We start from the raw sequence: 27,024 nt of genomic DNA, 5'->3' as shown, positions 1-27,024 counted from the left end.
ACAGAGGGGTTTGTTCATATATCATTCATAGCCTGATTTATAGAACATTTGATTTCTAAAAACATGGTGAAATGTTTTGTTTTTTTATGACTGTTGACAGTATTTTCTGATTTATGGATTGATAAATACAGATATTCCCTCTGTAAAAACTTTTGACTCTAATATGACAACAAAATGAAACAAGAATTTTGAATCTGGTTTTATCCAATGTTCAGTCTCTGTTCTGGAAATGTATAAAAATTAGCACATATTTAATAAGATGATGCCTCATTTGCATGTTTAAACATACAACTTGTAATACAGAAAAAATTGTCTTAATGTAAGTAATCAACTGGGGAGCTTTCATGGCAATATCTCTTTGTTAAGTTTTACCCTATTCACCTGTAGTGTCTCCACTTGATTGTACAGTCCCTTTAAAATATCTTCTCTTACTCCAACTATCCCGTTTTCAATTAATTCAACTTTCATAATAAAGGTTTGCAAAAAGAAATCAGAGTTTTGTACTTTTTTTACTGGTACATTAGGCAAACTGTACAGTACACGTATGTCTAACACAGGATTTAGTGTCTCATAATCAAGTCATTTCAATAACTGATTTTCTTATCGTATGAAATTGTACACACATCATCACAGAAATGGCACAGTCAGTCTTTTCAGTGCAAAAATAATTCAACATTCCAGAGCAGCCCCAGCGCATAATAAAAAAATCATTTGGTAAAAATAGTTTTGCAGAACATGAAATGTATTCATACAATAATAATAATAATAATAATAATAAAACTACTGTTATCAACATTGTGCCCCATTGCAGTGTGCAGAGCACTCTCAAGTAATGACTGTGGCTGTATTGTAGTGTCTGGAAAGTATGTAGTGGAAAACAAAAACAAGATGTACCTGAGTGCATAAAAACATCATTTAGAGCAACTCCAGTTTTGTCCTAAAATGTGATCTGTTGTGGCTTCGTAGAATTAAAAAAATGATTAGTTAACAAGGCAATAATGGCATTTGAATCAGCACCATTAAGTAGTACCCAGTCATGCATCCTATGACTTATCACCAGATAGTTTGTTTGAAGGGTAACTTTGGTATTTTTCAACCTGGACCCTATTTTCACATGTTTTTTTGTCTAAGTGACTAATGGCGACAACAATTTTTGAAAGTGGTCCAGTATTGAGGGAGAACGCCGTAGACGGTAGACACAAAATGAGCTGCGAGGGCAAGTGAGCAGCGTCAACGTAACGTAACGTCCACTAAAAGTGCTTGTTTTTGCCATAGACAGGCTCAGATTGTTATTTTCAGTGTCTGACAACATTATGGAAAGGACCCTACAGAGAAATAAAACGTTTTCTTACCTTTATCTTGATCCGGTCTATTTGTTATTGTATCTAAGTCCTGCTCAAGGAGAAGTCTCATTGTGAAATCTGAATATCTGTATATTCTGGTTCAAATAAATACGGGCGGCCATTGAAATCAAAGACCTCATCCTCATTGTTGAAATCATCTAAATATTCAGCCATGACACTGAAAATCTTTTAGATAACACTAAGCTATGCTTTCTGTGCTCCAACACAACAAACTCTGCCCGGCTGGCACTCACGTTTCCACCATTGGATGTATTCCACTATTACACCGTTGTCTTCCGGCATCATGTCACCTCGCCAGATTTCACAACGAGATTTCTGCTTGAGCGAGACTCCTTCCATGATGTCAGCCACTTATAATAACAATCAGAGCCTGTCGTGGCAAAAACAAGCACTTCTAGTGGATGTAAATGACGGTACCAGCTTGCCCCAATAGCACCATATTGCAGCCTGTGAGCAGCTGCCGTCTACAGCGCTCTCCCTCAATTTTAGAAATTGTTGTCCCTATCATTCAGTTAGACACAAAACATGGGAAAATAGGGTCCAGGTTGAAAAATACCAGGGTTACCCTTTAAAATCTGGTCTTGTGTGCAAAGGGGTTAGAGCTCTTGTGTTGTTTGTAGAATTAAGAAAAGGATAATTAACGAGGCAATAAGGCAACAATGGCTGTTGAATCAGCACCATTAAGTACTACCTATTATGAATTATCATCAGACAGTTTGTTAAATCAATAAAAGTAGACTGGAGTGCAGCTACTGATTGACCATAGGAACACACAAAGCATTAACGTTTTGGCCACTTGGAGGCAGAACAACTCTACAACAAGCTGACAAACCCACTGTCTGGACCCACTATGGCCTTATAAATGTTCTACGTCTACTGTGTCCATTATAGATTCTTCTTTCAGCTCTGTTTTAGTCTCCACCGGAGACTAAATATGGAGAATATGTGTCTTTTCCATATTTGAATTTCATCACCATCTCGTCACTTTGGTGTTGGACAGGCAGCATACAGTGGGTTTATCAGTAGTGTTGTTGGAAACAAATTCCTGTTGATTCAAAGTGGCTCAGACTGAACCATACAGCAAACATGCAGGTCATAAAACCAAAACAAGGAGCTGAAAGAAGCTAAAAAGCACTGCAGAGTTGGGTATTAATGCTCCTGGGTTCAACAGTAATTTGGTCAAGTCAGTGCGTTTGCATGCACCTAAATAAACAGGTTACAGTCAGCTTTTTACATGTGTGCATGTGCAGGACACAGACTTCAGACAGGGAGAGTATTAATTGTTGTAACAGCAGAGCAGTAGGAGGAAAGGAGTGACATGTACTGATGTTTATACAAAATGATTCCATTCAAAGTCAGACCAAAACTGAAAGTGAACACAGCGTAGCCTCTAGAAGTCTGAACAAGTGGGTCAGCCAGGAAGCTGAATCACTACAACGTCTAAAATAAGGTCGGGTGTAGGGAAGACATCTGATTACTTACTTGCTGCCTGTATACACTGATTACAGTATCCAGGTTACTAGGTATGCACGATATGGATTTTTTTCAGCCGATATGATAACTGATGATTACCAAATTCTCGTGGCCGATACGACAACCGGTAATTTCACATTTTTATATTTTAGAAAGAAGTTCATTTCCTATAGTTTATGCACACCTGAGGGTAAGAAGGGCGATGTAGTGGAGATGTAGTGAGCAAAGATAAACTGAAATCACAATTTTTTCAAGTAAAATACATCTAAAAACAATTAAATTGTTGTCTTCCTCTGAAGCTGTGAAAAACATCTACACCGGCGATGAAATATTTGTCTCTCTAGTCAGCGTGCTGTGCTTGTAACTCTTATCCTCTGTGTGTATTGGCGGATCGCAAAGAAACTTTAAACCACCTACCGCATCGGAGCGTTTAGATGCTGCGCTTGTTACGTCAATGAAAGTAATTTGGCTTTGTATCATCAGCCAATAATATAATACATAATAATATACATTTCCGGTTATCAGCCGATAATTTATCGAGCCCGATATATCTCAGGCTTCCCTACAGGTTACCACAGTGCATGTAAATGTGTTCTCAATTTACTTGCGTACTCTGGTTTATCTAAAGGCCCTGACACACCAAGCCGGCGGTCGGCCGTCGGACAGTTTTGGGCCGTCAGTGAGCGTCTGTCGGCCTAGTTTTTCCGGTGTGTCCCGCACCGTTGGCTCTAGTTCAGCATGTTGGATCCGGTTTCCCTTTTTCAATGACAAATGCAGACTACCGCTACCTACTGGTGTGGAGAGTTATTTCCTCTCACGCAGGCGCAGAATGTACGTGGTAGTTGGCCGTCGGCTGTAGTCTTTGTGGTGTGTTCGAGTGCAACTTTTTGGCCAAGACAAAGGCGACTCAACAGGCGGCCTTCGTCGCCGCTATTTCTCTGAAGTCAGGTTGGTGTGTCTGGGCCTTAAGTCACCTGATTTCTAGAGTGCATGTAAATGTACAGTTTGTTATTAAAGTAATATTGATTAGTTGAGCTTTAAAGACAGCTGATTGGATTATGCAACAGCAACCAAGCATGAGCAGAAGTCCACCAGCTGAGCATGCAGAACAGATAATGCCTCTAGGCCTTTAACACACATGATACTAGTATTTATCCAAGCACAAAAAAACAGGTACCATTTTCATTGTAAAGCCATGCAAAATTGAATTTTTAAAAAGTCAGCCTCATACGGGTCCTGATGAGGTAGGCCGTCCTGGCATATAGCTGCCTTTGTTGCAAGAAAAAGTTCCGTCCGGTGTGAGAAGAAAAAGAAGGCCAACGAAAAGCCCGGCTCCCAGGGACAAACCTACTCCCAGCAGGGCTGCAATGGTTGTGTAGTTCCCTGTGGGAGATGAGAGTTTTTGTTACATTCTCTCTCTCGGCTCATCTGTTCAGACCCTCTGGTCTCTCGTTACAGAAGAGTTTCTCTGTTTGTGATAAACCACACATCCCATAATAAAAATTAAAACAAAGAACACAGCCATTAAAATCCCAGCAGTGGTTCCAGGTTGACTACCTGATGGAAAACAACAGCATGAGGAAATTATCGAATAATCAACACTGCAAGACAATGATGGAGTAGAACAAGCTGAGAAGGTAATGAACATAGATACTGTATATAAAGATGGACGACATGTCAGCTTCCCAAAAGTGAAGCCAAAACATCTGTCTCAGCAACACACTCTCTCGATAACATTCGCGAACGCCCTGGCTAACTAATTTTCGTAATGCTAAATATGTCTGTTAGCTGTGTAAATATCTAATGTTAGCAAAAGAAAATATAAATACATTATACTTCCAAGTGAGGACGGGGCGTGATCTTTGTTATACAGTATATTTGTCTGGCTCCAAAGACGTCGTATTTGGGATATTTTGGCATCACTTCATGCGTCATCCATCTATATATACAGTCTATGTTAATCACATTTTGAACAATATCTTACTTGTAGGTTCGATGACGGTGAAATATTTGGTCTGGGTGCCCTGGCTGTTGGACGCTGTGCAGTTATAGGTGCCTGGAAGCTGAGGGGACGGCGTCAAAACGGGTTGATTCTCATTTTGATTGGTCCGTTGTATTGCGTGTGGTAAATGCCAGCTGTATACCGGCGTTGGGTTTCCTTCAGCAGTGCAGTTTAAAATTATTTCACTGCGAGCTTTCAGCTCCAGCGTCTCACTTTCAGGCTTGGTGAAGGCTGGTGAGTCTGAGGAATTTAAATACAGACAGAGAGAGAAAAACACAGAATAATTAACATACAATCAAGAGAAGGACACCCAATATGCTCTAACAACTGTGATGGTTGAATCATTAAAAACTTACACAGCACGATCACTTCACGTGACTTTGAATGGATCGTGTGGAGATCTGGTAAAAAGTCCAGCTTTGCATCACACCAGATCTCAGTTCCATTGTCACCCCTCTGGGCGGTCAGATTGTAGAAAGAAGACGTACTGACTGGATCGGACAGACTGGACTGGTCAAACGTGTCAGTGGCGATGATCTTATTTCCTTTGTGCCAGTGCACAAGGAGGTTTTTTAGTGGTTTAACATTAACAATGTCACACTGCATGCGGTACCGTTCGCCCTCGACCATGGGGCCCGTTTCACTTGGCTGAGAGATGGACACACTCTCCGGCAGATCTGTATAAAAAAATAAAAGACAAGTCCAACATCAGAAGTATTAAATGATGAAGAACTACAAGGGGCCACTTCAGATGAAGTTAAGGACTACTTACTGTAAACGGTGACCGATAGGGTTTGATGACACTGATCACCAACGACCGGGTTGATGAAGCAGATCGGTCTTAGTTCCCAGTATTTCACAGATTCTACTTCCAGGACAACAGAAGAGACATTAAATTGAGTTCCCGTGCCGCCGACTACAGACTCCCAGCCCATCGACTCGATACGGTCTAATTGTGAGCTACAGTTGACCGAGATGGGGTCTCCAAATCTCACCACGACCCTAGCAGGACTTATCTCGAATGGACAGGAGGACCTCACAGGCTTCCCTAAAAATACACAGAATGTGTTATAGCTTACAGTACAAGCAGACATGTACAAAACAGAGTTTTATCAGATTCAGAAACACTTTATTGATCCCCGGGGGGGAAATTGGGGCGTTACAGTTGCTTTTGTATAAACATAAAGAAATGTAAGAAAATAGAAATAAAGGAGTATGTACCATGTAAATTATGTACATAATGCTACATTATAAAAAAAACAATATATGTAAAGAAATATAATTAAGCACTAAAATTAAAAATAAGAAAATGAGAATATAAGAAATATGAAATATGTACAAATATTTGCATTAAGACGTGCAATATATAACAAATAACCACAGTGCAAATAAGTAAATACAAAATGCTGAGAAGTGTGTTCAATATAAATGCCAGTATGGTATTAATAAGAATAAGAATATTTCTTGAAATGTACAGTCTAATTGTAGTATTAATGACAATATTGCACAGTTGAATTATTTCACATATAATTGTACAGTTGAGTTAAGTCTGTATTGTATATAGCAGCTGATGGGTGAAATAAGACCAGTTTTTCGAAGCATTATAGCAAAGTTTGTCTGGATTTTGACCCAGCGAAGGCTCATGGGACACTTTGAATGAATTACAGAGTGATCACCAGTTAAAACTTAAACTTAAAACCAGTTCAATGATCTCAGATATTGATGAAGTATATAAACCAACCTTCTTTAACACATTAATGCAATCAATCTTTCGGAGGTTGTAGCTGTAGGCTCAGTTTTAAAGCTAGAGTGAAGCTGGTGTCATATGAAAACTAGAAAACCTAAAGAATCCATCGGTACCAACCATGTCATACAGTACTAGCTTCAATAACGCTTCAAAACTTGCGCTAAATTTTGGTCAGGAAAAACTGTCATGGCCCTTTTCAAAGGGTTCCCTTGACCTCTGACCTCCAGATATGTGAATGAAAATGGGTTCTATGGGTACCCAGGAGTCTCCCTTTTACAGACATGCCCACTTTATGATAATCACATGCAGTTTGGGGCAAGTCATAGTCAAGTCAGCACACTGACACACTGACAGCTGTTGTTGCCTGTTAGGCTGCAGTTTGCCATGTTATGATTTGAGCATTTTTTTTATGCTAAATGCAGCACCTGTGAGGGTTTCTGGACAATATTTGTCTTTGTTTTGTGTTGTTAATTGATTTCCAATAATAAATATATACATACATTTGCACAAAGCAGCATATTTGCCCACTCCCATGTTAATAAGAGTATTAAATACTTGACAGATCTCCCTTTAAGGTACATTAACCTACGTGTGTGATTTGGTTAAGAGATAGTTCAGAGATGCAGTAGTTTGGGGGAATTTGACTGTTTTCCCCACATTCCCAGAGTCAGAAACCAATACATGTCTTATAGGACAGACCTTTTTTTTATGTATTTGGTGTAGTTAGGTGAAGTCAAACAGCAATATTAGGCTATCTTGGTTCAATTATTGAATGTCTATGGGATCAAATATCATATTTATGAACCCACAGACATCCAGGAATTGAGCAAAATTAAGCAAGTAAAATAAGGGCGGTGCCATGACAGTCTCAAACTGTGAACACCCCTGATGTAAATACATGTTTTCATTATTATAAAACTGCATTTTTTGTTTTTACACTAACAATATGTGGGACCCTGCTCCTTCTGGTGCTTGAAAAGGTTTTTAAATTGTTCAATAATATTCATAACAATCACAATATTTGCCTTGTTTACTACAAATCCATGTCTTGTTTGCTGCAGCACCTCTTGTACAGACATGGGATATTTGGGATAATAATAATGACAAAAGGTGTGCACATATGTTAAAGTTAAGTAGATAATCTGCAAGTTGTCCAAAAACACTCAGAAATGATCCACCAAAAACATGGTTACACATTTTGATCCCCTGATAAAAAAAAAAGCAAACTGATGTGATCATCAGGTTTAAGCATTCAACAAACAAACACTGGGCGTAGGCTGGACTGAGGAGTCGACGCTGTAACGTTATTGAGACACACTAATGGAACTAGTAACATTAATGATCACAAAAACAAGGTAACAAGGCAGAAAATAGTTACCTGTCCACGCTATGACGCTTAATATGAAGAACAACTTCATGATGCACCGACCAGAAACACTTTAACGACTAAATTAAATATGTAAATGGTCCAGTCTCCAGGTCCTTGTCGCCTCGCAGTCGTACTTTTCCTTTCACCTGGAAGCTGACGTCACAGAAAGTCCCGAACACTGTCGGGATGGGTTAAAGTGCTCCTTGTAAACTGCAGTTTCTGGAGGACGTTGGTCGGAATATAAACAGTAGTTTTAGCATGTCAACACCATTTTTGGGGTGGTCGAGGCGGGGACTGGACTTGAGCACCCTTAAAGGAATAGTTCCAAATTTGGGGAAATGGTTGTCTTACAGAGAGTTAGATGAGATTGATATCAGTCTCTTGTTTTCAGCAGTAGCTAATTGGCGGTAATGGAGCCAGGAACCAGTTAGTTTAGCTTAGACACTAAAACACTAGACACTCCCCTGAATGAAAAAAAACTTCACTTTCCAGCCACATGATTCCCATACTCCCCCCACACGAAAAAAGTCACATCCAGCAATTCAAGTATCAGAAATCCCCCTCTTTCCCAAGTAGGAAGTAGTTCTTGAGTAATTTAATGTAAGCAGTATTTCCGATGGCACCGGAAGGCAGCATACATACAGTCCAGCTGTAAAAGCTGCTGGTTGCAGTTTACAGCACCTTTTAAAACATCATCTTTTTATCCATTACCTTATTAAACACCATCCTTTTATCCATCATTCTTTACTTCTATCTACCTATTTATATTTATTTTACTTTATTTTATCTTATTCTTTTTAATCTGACTGACAGCCAGCCACCCCCTCTCAAGCGCACACACTGTACACAGTCGCATGATATTGATCTTGCCCAGTTGTTAGCTTTTTTAAAGTTTTCTTTCTTTCTTTATTTCTTTATTTTAATCTATTTCTTTTTCATTAATTACATTTTTTTATTTTTTTTTATTCATTTTTTTTTTTTCTCTCCAATTTTTTCTCCATTTTCATTTTATCTTATTTTGTTATGTGTTATTTTTGTTACCTCCTCAACTGGCCGGGCATGGGCCATGCTGCCTCAACACCAACTGTGCTCCTCCTCCATCTCCTCTCTCCTCCCTTCAATGATTGCCTATGGATAGAAAAGGGCAAAAGCCCTGAGCTATCAAACCAGGCTCACAAATTTACGATTATAGCACCCTCCTGAGGAGTAGGGCTACCAAAACCACCTAAACACAAGGATTAGGATGATTTTTGTCTTGTGTGGTTTCCACAGATTTGTTTCTGAAACATCAAACAAGTCTGCTGGATACCATATTGCTGGTGCAGCCTAGGTAAATGGAGACAGATGCCCCCTCTTCGTTATTTTTAAAAACTATTTCGATATTAAATCTTTAGATCCCTTCCAAAAAGATAGAAATTAAAATACAGGTCTGTGCTCTGAGGTGGATTTACCAGACAAAACAACTTTTATTATAAGCTATTGCACTGTATTATTGTTTGAAAACACAACAAAACAAGTCTCGTGTTTCTGATCTTACATTTAGGCTTAGGGCTGGATGATATGTCCAAAATCTTCCATCACGATACAGGTACGTTCATATCTCAATAACAATATACTGTATATCATGATATTGAATGTTTTCTGGTAATAATTAAATAAATAATATATATGTAATAGTCACATAGTAAAGCCTAGGCCTAGCCTATATTGCAATAGAAATGGTATGATAGACATTTTTATGTAGTTTTGACGATATATATATCATCATATTGCCCAGCCCTATTCAGGCCTGCTGTAAGGGTTCAATAAAGAAGCAATCTGTTTGAAAAGCCAAATTTTTAATAATAAAATACAGTTTTACATCAGTCTCAAATATTTACAGCCGTATTCACAAATGTGTTACAATGTCTTCATGTCCCCAACATCGCAGATGGGACTTTTTTTTTACAAACCTGTCTGCAGTCCTTTTTCAATACTAAATTGTTCCATCTTTGCAGTTTCTCATAAATAAATATAATGTTTTGCATTTACATAAAATATCCTCCTGAATATACATTTCTGATAGGCATTAGGCTAAAATGCCTGCAGTCATTCATACAAAAGCATAGAACTGTGGAACAAGACAATTTGTCCCTTTAAGGCCAGAGCATGGCACAATTTGGCACAACAAGGCGCCAGCCACAGAGAAGGCAGAAAGAAGTGCAGAGTGGCTTATAAAGAATAGTGAAAGGCTCAATGGAAAGTATGCACAAACATTAGTGTCCACAAATTGAGCAGAGCAGGTCTCCTTTTTCACAGATGTAATGTGTCACACCTTCAGAGAGGCCAGACGTAGTGCACTGCCCGTTAGTGACTGTTAACCGCTTCTTATATGCATGCTAAAATCATGTTCGGTTTATAAAAATAATTACATACTGAGATCTGAGTTTGGGTGAATATTAAGGGGGCATAATAAAAATAAAGGTCAAGCATTAGTGAAGCCGAGGTGATCAAAAAACATTCATATTAAATTCCCTTTGTGCTCATGAAAAATATCTAAACAGTTTCTCTGGCGAGTCCTCTTCTTTGTGTCCAGTGAAAACAGGTCAAATCCAGTAGTAAATATAAAATGGTACATCTCAAGCCAAGGTTGCTCATTCTTATAATTCTGGCAGAGAAGTGCAGCTCAGAGTGGTCAGCTATCCGTCCTGTGTTATCTACTGCTAAGACAGTTTGGTCATTGGGAACTGCATGTCCCAGCCGTTTTGAGCCACGTTGCCACTGGGGGTGTCGAGTTTGGGGTTTTTCAGACTGTAGCGGCGCATCTTGGTGTTCTTGTAGTAGATTGAGTAGATGAAGACGAAGACGATGGAGATGGCGACCACTGTGACGGCCACGAATCCAGCTAAGAGTGGAAGGTAGTCCTCTGTAATGAAACCAAACAGGCAACATATTAATGCTTAAGAATGTCAAAATAAACTGTAATAAATGCAAGTGTCTCCATTTCTATCATGCTTCACTACATTTATGAGAACGTTTATTCCTAAAATCAATAAGATGCACTTTACAATGTGGATGCAGAAAACAAAAGAAAATCATGAAAATGATGCTAATTATCTACTTACAGTTATAACACATGACATATGAGGAAGAGAGGCTAATTGTATTTGTATAATGAAAACATGGAAGCCCTTCTAATTATAACATCTGACAGCAGAAAACAAGTCACTGTATATTAAAAAAAGAGCATTCCATTTTCAACAAAACTTACCTAAACCTCCAACCATTCCACTGGCCTTTTTGTTTCTGTCTTTGAACGCAAACCGCTCAAAGAAGTCACACGTCGCTATTTTGAAATAAATGTATATGTCTGGATAGGATCCTCCTTGAAGCTGTATGTCTTTTGCTCTGCTACTTAAAGGAATACTTCACCTGCAAAATGACTATGTGTATGTCAATTACTCATCCCGTGTTACGTTGAACTCTTGAAGAGAACTTTGTTTTTCTTTCACGCCTCCACGGTGAACAAAGAATCCAAAAATGGATAAAAGTCTTGATGAAGTGAAGTGAATGGGGGCCGCGTTTAACAACAGCAAAACTATATCAAAACATCCGTTTACAAACCCTCACACAACTCGTGCAGTTTTGCTGCAATATTCAATATTCAAGAACTCAAGGTAACACGGGATGAGTAATTGATAGATAAATGGTCATTTTGGAGGTGAAGTATTCCTTTAAGGTTAATTTCTACTTAAATAAATTGAGGCTGTCCAGAGAACAATTATATCTAAATAAAGTTTTGAGCAACAGAAACCCATGAAAGTTCTTATATAGTTTGTATGAAGGGGAGCAGAGTGGAGGATATATTTACTGGCTTTCACAGCTGCGGCACTTTATATATTTAGGAAAGAGATCTATTAGAACATTTTATAGGAAGACGTTTACATTAAGGGTGTTGGTACCTTTTAAAATCACTACGACCTCATGGGACATGGAGTCAACCTCGTTGGTGGCGCTGCAGTTGTAGACGCCGGCTTCAGACACGATGAGGTTGTCTCCAGAAACGTGGGGTGGTTTGTCTGAGCTGTAGACCCACTTGATCTCTGGAGGCGGGTGACCATCGGCTTCACAGACCAGCTCTTCTGGATAACCTTTGAACACTGGGACCTTCTTTGGAAGCTTTGTGGTGTTAATCATGGGCTTATCTGTTGAGAAAGAAACACCAATAAAACAGTATGAATATGCACTTTTACAATTTCAGACTGTAAGAAAACAAACGTAATGTAAAGCAGATGTGAGTGTGATCTCACAGTAGACGGAGATTTTCAGAGGAACGGACATCATGTCTGGAAGAGGCTGTGATCCCTCACGTCCAAGATCCAACTGAGCCCCACAGCTGAACTCTGTTCCGTTTTGGGTCCTGTTTAGAGTGACGCTGATGGTCGACGACACGTTCAGCGGCGATCGGACATCGCTGATGTCACAGTCTGTGCCGTTGTCAGGCGGGCAGCCAGTCACTCGCAGTGAGTCTGATGGATGAATGAACATTTGGGAGGAAATATAAAATAAGAAAAAGACTAAAAGTAGATTGTGTCAAGGAGTTAATGTTTTTGTTTCAGTTTGTTTGTCAGCAGGATTACAGAAAAACAAGCGGCCCCATTTTCATGAAACTTGGTGGAAGGGTGAAGCCATTACATTTTGGAGCAGATCCGAATCACAGGGCGGATACACAAATCATTTTTCAGTTTTGGTAAACATTACGAGATAGGGCACTTGGCCTTGGCGGAGGTCTGCGCTCTCCGAATGCCCCCCTAGTTGATATCATGATGCATTTCTTGTCCCCATGGTGATGAGTACAGACAGACAAAAACAAATAATTAATTTGCTGATTTTTAGAGTTCTGTATCTTAAAATGAGAACACTGATGAAACACTGACGCAAGTAAGAGATAAGATTAGGGCTGAACAATTTTGGATATTGCAATGACAATAATGATTTGCAATTATTTTTGCGGGGATCTGTACCAAACAAAGATATTTTCTTAAGTCTGTAGTATATGATTTGTAGGCCAGGACATCTTTGTAGCACAACTATATTTAATTAAAAATGGTAATTAGACACACATTTCGCCTTTAACAAATATTGCACCTCAAGCGATTTGAAAATTTCAGTAGACCATGTTGCTCTTTCGATAACATTTCGATTAATTGTGCAGCCCTAGATAAGATGGCGTGAAACCAGGTTGTTCTTTTTTGAATACTGCGGTCGATCTTTTGGATGTCACATCAAAACATCATCACTTCAACACACTTCCCTCACAGCACACAATGCTTATGAAAATCATTTCCTACTAATCATGCTGGTTGTTTATTGAGCAATATCTGATTGAAAAAGGAAATTAAGCTTTGCATCATTAGGATAACTAATTAATATTGACTTGTGAAGTATCTGCAGTCATTACTTCGGTGAATACAACCCCCAATTTGTCTTCCATAATTGTTCCTCTTAATGAATGCGGAATAATTATTTTATGTTAGCAAACGTCTGTTGATGCTGTATTGTTTTGAGCTACAGTAGCACTGGTAGACGTCCTTGTTCTCACAGAAAAGGTAGAACTTGTGTTAAAGGGTAACTTCTGTATTTTTCAACCTGGACCCTATTTTCCCATGTTTTGGGTTTAACTGACTAATAGGGACTATAATTTCTGAAAGTGGTCCAGTATTGAAGGAGAGCGCTGTAGACGGCAGCTGCTCACAGGCTGTAATATGGAGCTATATGGGAAAGCTGGCACCATCATTTACATCCACTAGAAGTGCTTGTTTTTGCCACGACAAGCTCTGAATGTTGTTATGAGTGTCTGACATTATGGAAAGAGTCTCGCTCAAGGTCAGGTAACAAAAAGGTTTTATTTCTCTGTAGGGTCCTTTCCATAATGTTGTCAGACACTTATAATAACAATCTGAGCCTGTAAGTGGCAAAAACAAGCACTTATAGTGGACGTGACGCTGCTTACTTGCCCTCACAGCTCGTTTAGCAGCTGCTGGTTACAGCGCTCTCCCTCAATACTGGACCACTTTCAAAAATTGTTGTCCCCATCAGTCACTTAGACACAAAAACATGAGAGAATAGGTTCCAGGTTGAAAAATACCTAAGTTACCCTTTAGGAAAGATTTCCCACCTTTGATAAGTGGTTCGAAGCTTTCATTCCCTCGGTACCAACGCACAACGAGGTTTTCTGCTGGAGCGACGTTGGTGATGTCACACCGCAGCTGGAATGTTCTCTCCTCCCACACTGAGCTCCCGTTGTCAAGATGGATGGAGACGCTGTCTGGTGTTTCTTAAGGGATGAGAAAATAATAGTCAGGACTGTTTCAAAATTAAAAGAAGACAGTGAAAGTACAAATGTTAGAAACACATACTGTAGAAGGTGAAGTTTAGATGTTTCGAGCATGGTTCTATGATATAAAACGTCGCAGTACAAACAGGCCTCGGGTCCCAGTCCTTATCGGTGTCAGGAAACCAACTTGTGCTGTTAAATCTGACGCCCTGCCGATCCTGCCAGTAGATTTCCTTCACATGGCTGGAGTCGGTGGATGTTGGTTTGCATGTTGCACTTAGCTGGCCTCTGCTTTGGTATTGTATCACCATCCTGTCTGGAGTTATATAGATGGGGCATTCTCCTCTGGCACCTGTGGAACGTAGAAATGTTATTCTCCAGTACAACCATTATCTTAGCACAAGGGTCTACAACCTGCGGCTCCAGAGCCACATGCGTCTCTTTAGCCCTTCTCCAGTGGCTCCCTGTGGATTTTTAAAAATGGAAATGAATAACTGTTTTTTGTTTACATATTCATTGTTATTTATCATTGTTGTAGGTCTATGGTACGACGGTACGACGGAGTATTAGGTCACATTGAGGAAAAAAAATAAATCTGAGATTTCGAGAATAAAGTCATAATATTACGAGAATAAAGTCAAAGCTTTACGAGAAAAAAGTCGGAATATTATGAGAATAAAGTCAATATATTATAAAATAGTAATTCTACGTGTTATTTTTTCTCGTAAAGTTATGAATTTATCCTCATAATATTACAACTTTTTTCTCGTAAAATTATGACTTTATTCTCGCAATATTCCGACTTTTTTTCTCATAAAGTTATAACTTTAGTCTCGCAATATTACGACTTTTTTTCTCGTAAAGTTATAACTTTATTCTCGCAATATTACGACTTTTTTCTCGTTAAGTTATAACTTTATTTTCGTAATTTTACGACTTTTTTCTCGTAAACTTATGACTTTATTCTTGCAATATTACGACTTTTTCTCGTAAAGTTATGACTATTCTCGCATTATTACAACTTCTTTTTCTCGTAATATTATGACTTTATTCTCATCATATTACAACTTTTTTTTCTCGTAATATGACTTTATTCTCATCATATTACAACTTTTTTTTCTCGTAATATTATGACTTTATTCTCATAATATTACAACTTTTTTCTCGTAATATTATGACTTTATTCTCATCATATTACAACTTTTTTTCTCGTAAACTTATGACTTTATTCTTGCAATATTACGACTTTTTCTCGTAAAGTTATGACTTTATTCTCGCAATATTACGCCTTTTTTTCTCGTTAAGTTATGACTTTAGTCTCGAAATATTACAACTTTTTTCTCGTTAAGTTATAACTTTATTTTCGTAATTTTACGACTTTTTTCTCGTAAACTTATGACTTTATTCTTGCAATATTACGACTTTTTCTCGTAAACTTATGACTTTATTCTTGCAATATTACGACTTTTTCTCGTAAAGTTATGACTTTATTCTCGCAATATTACGACTTTTTTTCTCGTAAAGTTATGACTTTATTCATGCAATATTACGACTTTTTCTCGTAAAGTTATGACTTTATTCTCGCAATATTACGACTTTTTTTCTCGTAAAGTTATGACTTTATTCTCGCAATATTACGACTTTCTTTCTCGTAAACTTATGACTTTATTCTTGCAATATTAAGATTTTTTTTCTCGTAAAGTTATGACTTTATTCTCGTAATATTACGACTTTTTTTCTCGTAAAGTTATGACTTTATTCTCGCATTATTACGACTTTTTTTCTCGTAAAGTTATGACTATTCTCGCATTATTACGACTTTTTTTCTTGTAAAGTTATGACTATTCTCGCAATATTACGACTTTCTTTCTCGTAAACTTATGACTTTATTCTCGCAATATTACGATTTTTTTTTCTCGTAAACTTAGGACTTTATTCTCGCATTATTACGACTTTTTTTCTCGTAAAGTTATGACTTTTTTCTCGCATTATTACGACTTTTTTTCTCATAAAGTTATGACTTTTTTCTCGCATTATTACGACTTTTTTTCTCGTAAAGTTATGACTTTATTCTCGCATTATTACGACTTTTTTTCTCGTAAAGTAATGACTTTATTCTCGCAATATTACGACTTTTTTTCTCGTAAAGTTATGACTTTATTTTCGCATTATTACGACTCTCTTTCTCGTAAACTTATGACTTTATTCTTGCAATATTTCAACTTTTTTCTCGTTACGACTTTAGTCTCGTAATATTACGACTTTTTTTCTCGTAAACTTATGACTATTCTCGCAATATTACGACTTTCTTTCTCGTAAAGTTATGACTTTATTCTGGAAATCTCAGATGTTTTTCCCCTCAATGTGACCCTAATACGCCGTAGTACATTTGCTCTTTGGCCCTCACTGCATTAGACTTATATACTATATACTTAGACTATAAACTGTGTTACCTTCATCACAATGCTCAAATGTTTTGTGGCTTTCATATTTTTTTTTTGCCTAAAATGGCTCTTTTGATAGTAATGCTTGCTGACCATTATCTTAACACAACATTTCCACATCCAGAGCTGTGGTGAAACAAAACAAGAGCCTCAAGAGGCAACAGGAAAAAGGCTCAGGAAGGATGTGACCCTCCCATAGGAAAGTATGCACTTGCTGCTGCCCACCATTCTCTTTGTGCTGGACTTAAACTCTAATACCAGTTAAATGCGTCACATTACACACAACTATTATAATCACAACTTGGAAAGACACTTATTTTAACAAGAAAAACTATAATATACACAGAATGTGAGAGGATAAAACATTAGATTAGATAAGACACAATTCTGACTCATAGTCACACACCACTCACACCAACATTACTCACCCATTCAAAGCACAAAGCTACACATTTACACTCTGAACTTTTAACTTTTTAAAACTTTACTTGTGTTGTTTTAAGTTACAGCTCCTCATCACTCATCAAGCTACATAAATAGACCAAAACAATCATAAATAGATTAAAACAATGCTGCTTTCTGTTCCCTATAAGTGTAAAGGAGCCGGTTGAATCTCGACACAGAAGAGGTGAATATAACTCCGTTATAACTCACTCGGTGTGATCCCGTTAGAAAGCGACAGCAGCTGTAAAGTCAAAAGGACTGAAAGCAGACGAAGACTCTTTAAATCCTCCATTACTGTATAAATAACTAAATAAAGTTAGTCCAACAGCAGCTGTCTGTCGAGCCTCTCTGCTGTTACTCTGAGGTTTCTCCTCTGAGGTTTCTCCTCCTGCTTCCTCTCCTCAGCCAGAAGCGACTTGTTGACTTTTTGGGGGAAAGCTAGGCTAAGCTAAATTAAGCTAAGCTAGGCTAAGCTAAGCTAGGCTAAATGAGCTGGTCTTCATCACCAGAGAGGAAGCAGCCCTCCCCCCAACCCTGCCTGCTGCCAGCCCTCCTCACACCCACTGGCTCTATAAATACACTACTGCAGTTGTGCCACTTGGCAACAAGTTAGAAGTTATGCCAGAGCACCATTTAGTTTTATAAATAGATAGATAGATGGATGGATAGATATGAAGGTAACATTTAAAGGTGCAGTGTGTATGATTTGTAGTGGGGCCGCTTAACTGAAATGTTCATAACAATTGTGCATTTTGCGATAAAAGCTCAGATGTAGGTTTATATGTTATGAAAAGACAGATATCGGGGCGCTGCAAATTTGGTGACGTGACGTTAGGACCCTTCGACCAAGTCATGTGACCGAGCGGACGCCACTCCGCCAAGATCCGGGTATTTTTCCAGACGGAAGTCGAGCCATTTAGGCTTCATGCGCCAATGAGTAACTCTCATAGGAATGACCGGGGCCCTGCATCCGACGCTGTATCCAGTTCTTTCAATACATCCATGATTTGGCCCCTGACGGCTGTGGCAACCATTTTTCAAAATGGCCACCAAATAGGTGCTAAATATTTCTAAATGTTGCAGAAAACTGATATTATGACTTTTGATGGTTTCCAAGGTGTGTTCAAGCTGATGAGATCAGAAGTTTTTAAGGGTACTTTTTAAAGAAACATTTGCCTTCATAATAGAATGGCAACTGACAAACAAAACGGCTGCCATGGCCCTCAGGGGCCAAATTTGTTGTCCCCCGATATCTACTGTATACAGTATCTTTTCATAACGTATAAACTTACATCTGTGCCAAATTTGTTGCTTTTTTTTTTCGCAAAATGCACAATTGTTATGCCTAACTGCCTAACTATTGGTGGCATCTACAGATTGATCAGTCTGCAGGTTGCAGCCAACTGAATCTCCTTCAGTGTGCAAAAAAACTACGGTGCATACTTGCCAACTTTGAGACCTCAAGAAGAGGGAGGATTTCAAAACCTTTGAATCCTCACAATGACAATGCTAACAGGTTGCAGGTGTAGTTTACCACATTCCCCATCTTAGAGTGTTAAAATGGTAACGTTTGTTAATTAGCACTAAATTCAAAGTGCAGAGTACAAAGATAGGCATGTCATAAGTTCTGGAAGTGTTGTTGAGCAAATTGACAATTTGAACTGATTAGTGAGGGGGTCACCAGAGTTCACCAACAACTGATCCTGAGACATGAACATCTGGACCAGATTTCATGGCGATCCAGAGAGTAAGCTACTGCTGGTTGCTCTGTCTGCAGGGTCACTTTGGAGAGGTGACTCTCTACCTGTATGACCTGGCCAACGATGGGACAGGAGAGCACGTGGCAGGGAAGGCTCTGAAACAAGAGAACGGTCACGTTCCAGATGGCTGGATGAAGGAGATCGAGATCCTGAAGTCTCTTTATCACAGCAACATCGTCAAGTACAAGGGCTGTTGTACTGAACTGGGTGAGTCCTCAGCTCTCATCATGTGTTAATACGTCAACATACAGTGTCTGCGTGTGCAAAGGTTGCTCAGTGCTCTGTCTCAGTGGATGGTTCATTGATTTCTGGTTCCTGCTGTTGTTCTGTAAATAATCAAAATCTATTGGAAGTGCAACACGGTTTCCCTTGTATGTCAATAATTTGAGCTTTCAACACACAGCATGCTGAGCACCAGGCAGCCGGTCAGTCTTGCCATTGAACAGTGATGGAAACAGGAGGACAAGCACTGTTGCATTGTGCAGCTGATGCAGCCTTATGTTTGCTCAGCAGATCTGTCAGGTGAGTTTAATTGTGCTAATTATTTACATTCCCGATTGATTTTACAACATTCCTGATGCTGTGTGCAAACTGCAGAGGTGTCTGTAATGTCTTAATGGAAAATGACAAAATACATCCCTGAAGGCGAGATCTAGAGATTGTGACCGCGAAGATGAGGACAGTCCAATGTTTCCTTTTCCTCTGACATTTGGTCATGGCTAAAAAAACAACTGATATTACAATATTCAACCCAGGCGGTGACCTCCGGGTCTGAGAAGTGAAGCTAATGCAGAAGTGCCTTAAACTGTCATTCTTTCTAATAGCCAGCAGGGGGCGACTCCTCTGGTTGCAAAAATAAGTCAGATTGTATGGAAGTCTATGAGAAAATGAGCCTACTTCTCTCTTGATTTATTACCTCAGTAAACATTGTAAACATGAGTTTATGGTCTCAATCACTAGTTTCAAGTCTTCAATACAGCATGATGTTCATTTAGTAAATTATGGTCCCATTTAGAGTCAGCTAGACCATAAAGCAGGGTATGCTTTAGAGCGTGGCTACCTTGTGATTGACAGGTCGCTACCACGGCGTTGTCCAGTCCGGTAGTATTCCTCAAACAGTGTGTTTTCAGATCACGTAAGTTAATTGTAACATTTTGGTCGGCTAAAAATTTCTTATTCAACGTTCGGTTGTACTTAGCTCCACCCTCTTGTGTCACCTCTGGTTGCAAAAAAAAATAAAAAGGCGACGGCCAAAATGCCGAACTCAAGGCCTCAAGACAGCAGTCCACAAAGCAATAGGTGACATCACTGTGACTACGTCCACTTCTTACAGTCTATGATTCAACCACATACATTTTACCATAAAAGTAAGGGAGTGAGGTAATTTTACATCATGTACTTGATGTACTTATATCACACATACTATCATATTGCAATAACAAACCACAGCATCTCTCTAGTTAGATGTAATAATGTAATGAGCAGGCTACCGATGAGACACTGGTTACATTATATTGAGCCTACCTTTTACGGTGACTCTGACTGTTTTAGAGACATTTCCTGCGTCGTTCCAGGTGTTACATGTGTAGGAGCCCATGTTGTATGCAGTAGCGTTGTGGATGTGCAGACGGGACACTCCATCGTCAGTTTCCTCTATCACATTGTCGGTCCGGTAATAACTCCACACGTATTGTGGTCGTGGGTTGCCCGTAGAGGCGCACTTCAGTCCCACAGTGGAACCAACGTCAACTTCAGAGTCCTCAAGCTCAACTATCTGTGATGGCGGGTCTAGAGGCAACAATATAAAATCAGAGTAAAGCAGATACTAACAGTAGATATTCAGGTGTTTTCATCAAAATCACTTACATATGACATTAATCTCCACTGTGAGGTTGACGCTTGACAGCTTGCTTGAAGCTGTGATCAAGTACTGCCCTGCATCACTTCTTTTCAGGTTGTCTGGGAGCACCACCTCCTCGCCGTCTTTGGACCAGGTGATGTTAGGTTGAGGATAGCCCGCCTTGGTGCAGGTGAAGTTTAGAGGAGTGTCCTCCAGTGCTGTGTAAGTGGTTGGACACTTCAACTCTGGACCATCTGAGAGCAAAAACACTTTGTTCTTTAGACTTAGAGTGTAGTAACAATACATCACCTATAGCCAGTGGTGGAATGTAAAGTACATTTACTCAAGTACTGTACTTAAGTATGATTTTGAGATATTTGAACTTTACTTGAATATTTATATTGTTACTTTATATTTCTACTCCACTGCATTTCAGAGGCAAATATTGTAATTTTTTACTTCACTAGAGGATTTTACATACAAAACATATGATCAATTTATATACAGTATGTATAAAAAATGATGTATTTTTATTTGTGCTGTCAATTGACTAAAATATTTAATCACGATTAATCACACATTTTTCAATTAAAGGGAGATTTGTCCAGTATTTAATCGACATGGGAGTGGACAAATATAATTGCTTTATGCAAATGTATGTTTATATTTATTTATTTTAAATATCTATGCTGCTGTTTGTGCTGATGACGGGATGTGACACTCACACAGTATGAGAACCCTGAATGTCATATCGGTTAATTTGGCTCCCTCAGCTTTAACGGTGTACAGGCCTGCATCGTTCCGGCTCAGAGCGACGGACGAGTTTGTGGGCTGTCCATCTTTCAGCCATTTGACTTCGGGGCTGGGATTTCCTGTCACGTTGCATTGACTCTCCAGTGTTTTTCCTTCCAATAACTCCAGTTTGTCCGGTTCACCAGGAGAACATTGTACATCTGGTCCAACTAAAGAGAAGCAGACACAGCAACAATTATTTGACTTTAATTTTACAGATTAAAAGCAGCTGAGACAAACATGAGACACGAAGAACTGACTGAAATACTGGTGTTTTCTCCTTTTAGACATTTAGACATGTAAGATCATTTACAGCTACACTACCTGAAATCGTATTATAGAAGGGTGTAAATTAGAGCTTAAAAACGATTATTTTAATCAGCGTACTGCTGCCACACCAGAAAAAGAAACAGATCACGTTATAACATGAAACTTTTCTAACAATATGCTATTTATCTTGTTATAACTAGGGCTGTCAATCGATTAGAATACATAATCGCAATTAATCACTAATTAATTGCACGTTCAATATGTACCTTAAAGTATTCAATACGCTTCATATCAACATGGTAGTGAGCAAATATGCTTGCTTTATGCAAATGTATATATATATTTATTATTGGAAATCAATTAACAACACAAAACAATGACAGATATTGTCCAGAAACCCTCACAGGTACTGCATTTAGCATAAAAAAAATGCTCAAATCATAACATGGCAAACTGCAGCCCAACAGGCAACAACAGCTGTCAGTGTGTCAGTGTGCTGACTTGACTATGACTTGCCCCAAACTGCATGTGATTATCATAAAGTGGGCATGTCTGTAGAGGGGAGACTTGTGGGTTTTAAGATTTCACATTACAACAATATAAGTGATAATCTTGTTACAACGTGAAAAACAATAAGTTATCACGTTTTAACATGAAATGTTTCACGTTACAACAAGATAAATAGCATATTGTTATAACATGTTTCTTGTTATAACGTGATAAGATTGTATGTTGTTATAACGTGAAAATATCTTGTTATAACAATAAACTTTTCATGTTATAACATGATACTGATCTGTTTTTTTACTGGTGTGGCAGCAATATGCTGCTGTTATTTCTTTTTTTTTTAAATCTTATATCCAGTTTCATCTTATTTTATCAAGTGTGTTTTATTTTATTTCTTATTTTCCATTAATTATGGTTTTCTTTTTATGTTCATTATATTTTCCTTGATTGTAAAGCACTTTGTGCTGCATTTCTTGAATGAAAGGTTCTATACAAAAAAAGTTATTTTGTTATGTTGTGAGTATTATTATTATTATTATTATTTTTTAAATTTATTATTATTATTATTATTATTATTATTATTATTATTATTATTATTATTATTATTATTATTATTAATAATAATAATAATAATAATAATTTAATAAGCGTTGCAGCTCCAGTGAAAATAGTATAGAAAAACATAACAGACATTGAAATTGCCCATTTTAAATGACCTAAATACTGTATGCCTTTGGGGACATATTTGTGAGTGGTCAGTACACAGATGACATACTTACAGTAAACTGTGATATTATAGTCTTGTGAAGATGCATTAAGTTGTGGTCCTTCTGGCCTCAGGTCCAGATGTGCCTCACATCTGAACGTGGCTCCTTCGTCTTGTCTGTTCGGTTTGAAGCTGAATACAGATGTGTGATTCTCTGGTTTCTTACTGGGATTGTCAACAGTATCCGTTTTGACCAGTGCATCTCCTCTGTACCACCTCACAGTGAGGTTTTGAACAGGAGCTATATTGTGGACGTCACACGTGAAGTGATATTCCTTCCCTTCTTTCATCACACCACCTGCGCTGCTGTTGGAGCGGATACTGATGTTATCTGGGAATGCTGGAGGAAAAGCAGACGTTATCAGACATATAGTACACAAAGTATCGGATTCTGTGCCAAATGAGCAATACTTACTGTAAAGTACGACTTTTGGTTTCTGGGTGCACTGTTCAAACTGACTTTCTGATGCAGGGTTGATGTAGCAGAAGGGGGAGATGGTCCACTCTGTGAGACTCGGCACAGTCCAGACCATATGGTTGACCTTTTCCAGACTGATGCCTCCCTCTGTAGCCTCCCAGCCCATCCCTTCAAACAGGCTCGCCGACGTGCTGCAGTTGACCGACACCGAGTCTCCATATCTCACCACAACACTGGGGGGGCTCAACTCAATGGGACAGGAGGCACGCACACCTACAGCATGGGAGTATATGTGTCATGTATAGATGCCAGAGAAACATTTCATTGCCTTTTATGTGTCATCAGTAAGGTAATTAATTCAACATCTGTGACTACCGACTCACAGGGCTACCAATACTAACGGCTCACGGGACTACCAACTCACGGGGTTGACGATACTAACAACTCACGTTACTACCGACTCACAGGGCTGACGATACTATCGACTCACGCGACTAACGACTCGCATGACTACCGACTCACGGGGCAGACGATACCGCCAAGTCACGTGACTAAAGACTGACGTGACGAATAAAATCAATGTTACTTATAGTTTCACACGGGACACGAACAGCGGTCTCCGGGTTGAAAGTCTTGTGTTTGTTTGACCCATCCACCACACCTCCCACCTGCCTGCCCACCCTGAACGGACTGTCTCGCTATTAATACTCCGTCACTTGCTCCAACCGTCGAAGAACGGATGGGTTTACATTGGAGTTAGATGAAAGCCCGGTTCATCACATACTGTCACTAAGGCGAGGGGCACTTACATAATCTCTCGTATAATCATGAGTTGGGAGTGAGAACGGGTTGATTTGGCGCCATCTAGCAGTGCAGATTGCAACCTGCTGAAACTTCTCCCGCGTGCCAAGCGTGTAGGAGAACTAAGGTGGCCGACGTGAAAATGCGAACGGTCCTCTGTAGAGCCAGTGTTTGGTTTGTCCCTCCTGGGCTACTGTAGAAATATGACGTGAAGAACACCTGCTCCGTATGTAAATATTATTCTCATACTAATTCATCTAAAAGCTCATTCTAAGGTAACGAAAAAAACACAACGATTCTTATTTTCAGGTGATTATACACTAAAGAAAACATACTTATTAATATTATATTAAATTTCTGCCAATAGATCCCCCTAATTGTTACACACTGGTCGTTTTAGTCCTTTCCCTTACTTTGTCAGCAAATTGAAGATGTCCCGACCTGTCTAACCAGAGAGGTTATAAGACAGTTTGTAGACAGACATTGTGTTGTTTAGACTCGATTGTAAGACAACGGAAGACTAATGACTTTCTTGACTTTTCACTCAGCAAAACAGAGACTTTTATCACTGTAGTTATGTAATAAAAAGGTTGACAAATTTCGACTTAACTCCAAGTAAGCATCAACCCTTCATCTCTAAAATCCTGGTTTTCCTGATGTGTCGAAGAGTTAAAGCATTTTGTATATCATCATCATATACCCATGCAGTGTTTCCCACTGAGAAGACATCTAGTAGTGCGGTAGGTTATGAAGAAAGAAATGCCCTTTCACTTTTTATTTTGAGCACAAAGACATCATGTCCTGCCAGCTGGGTGCTTTCCCCAAACTGTCCCTAAATTACTTATCCCCATGATGACTTAATTACACAAAAATACTAGGGTTGTCAATGTTAACGCAATAATAACGTGTCAATGCAAATTTGTTTTAACCTTGTAGCGGGCTGAGATTTAAAGCTAGAGTGAAGATACTGGCATCATATGAAACTAAGAAACCTAATGAATCCATTACCAACCATTTCATACTAGCTTGTCGTGACGGAGGCTTAATAACACTCCAGACTAACACGCTAAATTTTGGCAAGGAAAAACTGTCATAGCCATTTTCAAAGGGGTCCCTTGACCTCTGACCTCAAGATATGTGAATGAAAATGGGTTCTATGGGTACCCACGAGTCTCCCCTTTACAGACATGCCCACTTTATGATAATCACATGCAGTTTGGGGCAAGTCATAGTCAAGTCAGCACACTGACACACTGACAGCTGTTGTTGCCTGTTTGGCTTGAGTTTGCCATGTTATGATTTGAGCATATTTTTATGCTAAATGCAGTACCTGTGAGGGTTTCTGGACAATATCTGTCATTGTTTTATGTTGTTAATTGATTTCTAATGATAAATGTAAACATACATTTGCATGAAGCAATTATATTTGCCCACTCACATGCTAATAAGAGTATGAGTAACTTGACAAATCTCCTTTTTAAGGTACATTTGGAACAGATTAAAAATGTGCGATTAACCACGATCAACTATGGACGATTAATCGTAATTAAATGCTTTATTGATCGATTGACAGCCCTAGAAAATACTACAAAAAAATTATTGGAAGATTAAAAAATGTATATTTATAATTTAATCAGCAGTGTGATCAAATTAAAAAGTTAATAAGTTTGCACTTAAAGCAATATTATCTCTGTGGTCTCATCATATTCCTCTGAATCTGTACGATAGCTCACTAGAACTAAAATTCACAGTACCGGTATAGTACCAGTAAATCCAGTGTGACACACACTGTTACAGAAATAAGCTTATCTTGTTACTTAACACTATTCATTTGAGAAAATTAGGTCTGATTTAATCATAGAAACCTTTTGTTTTTTCCCCTGATACCTGCTGAAACCAAAGGTTTACTGTTCTCATTAAAGGATTATTCAGTGTAAATGAGTCTAAAATATGTGGTTTTCTAATAACTTATTTGTTTGTTTGTTTGTTTTCTCGGTACACAGTGACCCATCAGTATCTTTCTTTACTGCTCCCTTCTGGTTAAACCTAAAGTTGTGCACCTCCAGACTGACATGCAACACTTTACCTGCAGCTGTTCTATTGTTAGTGACGCACAGATGCTAATAATTCACATTTCACTGTGTTTAATTCATTGTATAGGAGTTATCGTTAAATATAAGACGCACACATACATTATATGAGTTAATTATAAAGCCTACCTGTCGCACTGAGCAGGAACCCCACGAAGAGAACTAATGAAGCGGTTTCACTCATTTGATTTGAAAAACGTCCTTCTGTCGTTTAGTCCAGATCTGCTCCACTTCTCTTCTGAGGCTGGACTGTCCTGATCCGGATCCTCCTAGAAACCAATGAAGAAAGAGAGACATATACAGCCATCTCTCTCTCTCTCTCTCTCTCTCTGTCTCTCTGTGTCTCTCTCTCTCTCTCTCTCTCTCTCTCTCTGTCTCTCTCTCTGTGTGTCTCTCTCTCTCTCTCTCTCTGTCTCTCTCTCTCTCTCTGTGTCTCTCTCTCTCTCTCTCTCTCTCTCTCTCTCTCTCTCTCTGTGTCTCTCTCTCTCTCTCTCTCTCTCTCTGTGTGTCTCTCTCTCTCTCTCTCTCTCTCTCTGTCTCTCTGTGTCTCTCTCTCTCTCTGTCTCTCTCTCTCTCTCTCTCTCTCTCTCTCTCTCTCTCTGTGTGTCTCTCTATCTCTCT

General features: G+C 38.8%; 2 protein-coding genes across 2 annotated transcripts in view; one reads left to right on the top strand and one right to left on the bottom strand.

The window, feature by feature from the left end:
* Positions 1-26,713, bottom strand: part of LOC119501315 (hemicentin-1-like) — a 33,881-nt gene extending 7,168 nt beyond the window's left edge. Inside the window, exons 1-16 of the mRNA XM_037791621.1 lie at positions 26,533-26,713; positions 23,510-23,785; positions 23,108-23,434; positions 21,485-21,721; positions 20,786-21,013; positions 20,444-20,707; positions 14,354-14,623; positions 14,113-14,271; positions 12,245-12,463; positions 11,897-12,139; positions 10,659-10,860; positions 7,965-7,981; positions 5,612-5,887; positions 5,196-5,516; positions 4,822-5,079; positions 4,065-4,220 (exon numbers count right to left, since the gene is read on the bottom strand). Coding sequence (XP_037647549.1) covers positions 4,065-4,220; positions 4,822-5,079; positions 5,196-5,516; positions 5,612-5,887; positions 7,965-7,981; positions 10,659-10,860; positions 11,897-12,139; positions 12,245-12,463; positions 14,113-14,271; positions 14,354-14,623; positions 20,444-20,707; positions 20,786-21,013; positions 21,485-21,721; positions 23,108-23,434; positions 23,510-23,785; positions 26,533-26,587 — 3,508 coding nt within the window. The 5' untranslated portion in view covers positions 26,588-26,713. The remainder of the gene's footprint in view (positions 1-4,064; positions 4,221-4,821; positions 5,080-5,195; positions 5,517-5,611; positions 5,888-7,964; positions 7,982-10,658; positions 10,861-11,896; positions 12,140-12,244; positions 12,464-14,112; positions 14,272-14,353; positions 14,624-20,443; positions 20,708-20,785; positions 21,014-21,484; positions 21,722-23,107; positions 23,435-23,509; positions 23,786-26,532) is intronic.
* On the top strand, positions 18,423-19,804 carry LOC119502479 (non-receptor tyrosine-protein kinase TYK2-like). Its single transcript, XM_037793491.1, has 2 exons — positions 18,423-19,126; positions 19,323-19,804. Exons 1-2 carry the CDS (start codon positions 18,892-18,894, stop codon positions 19,328-19,330), a joined length of 243 nt encoding a protein of 80 aa, XP_037649419.1. The 5' UTR covers positions 18,423-18,891; the 3' UTR covers positions 19,331-19,804.
* Positions 26,714-27,024: the final 311 nt, after the last annotated feature.

The sequence above is a fragment of the Sebastes umbrosus genome, chromosome 14 (assembly GCF_015220745.1).
Source record: "Sebastes umbrosus isolate fSebUmb1 chromosome 14, fSebUmb1.pri, whole genome shotgun sequence".
NCBI classification, from domain to species: domain Eukaryota; kingdom Metazoa; phylum Chordata; class Actinopteri; order Perciformes; family Sebastidae; genus Sebastes; species Sebastes umbrosus.
Note: the sequence above shows the minus strand (reverse complement) of the source record. Positions and strands in the feature narration are given on the sequence as shown.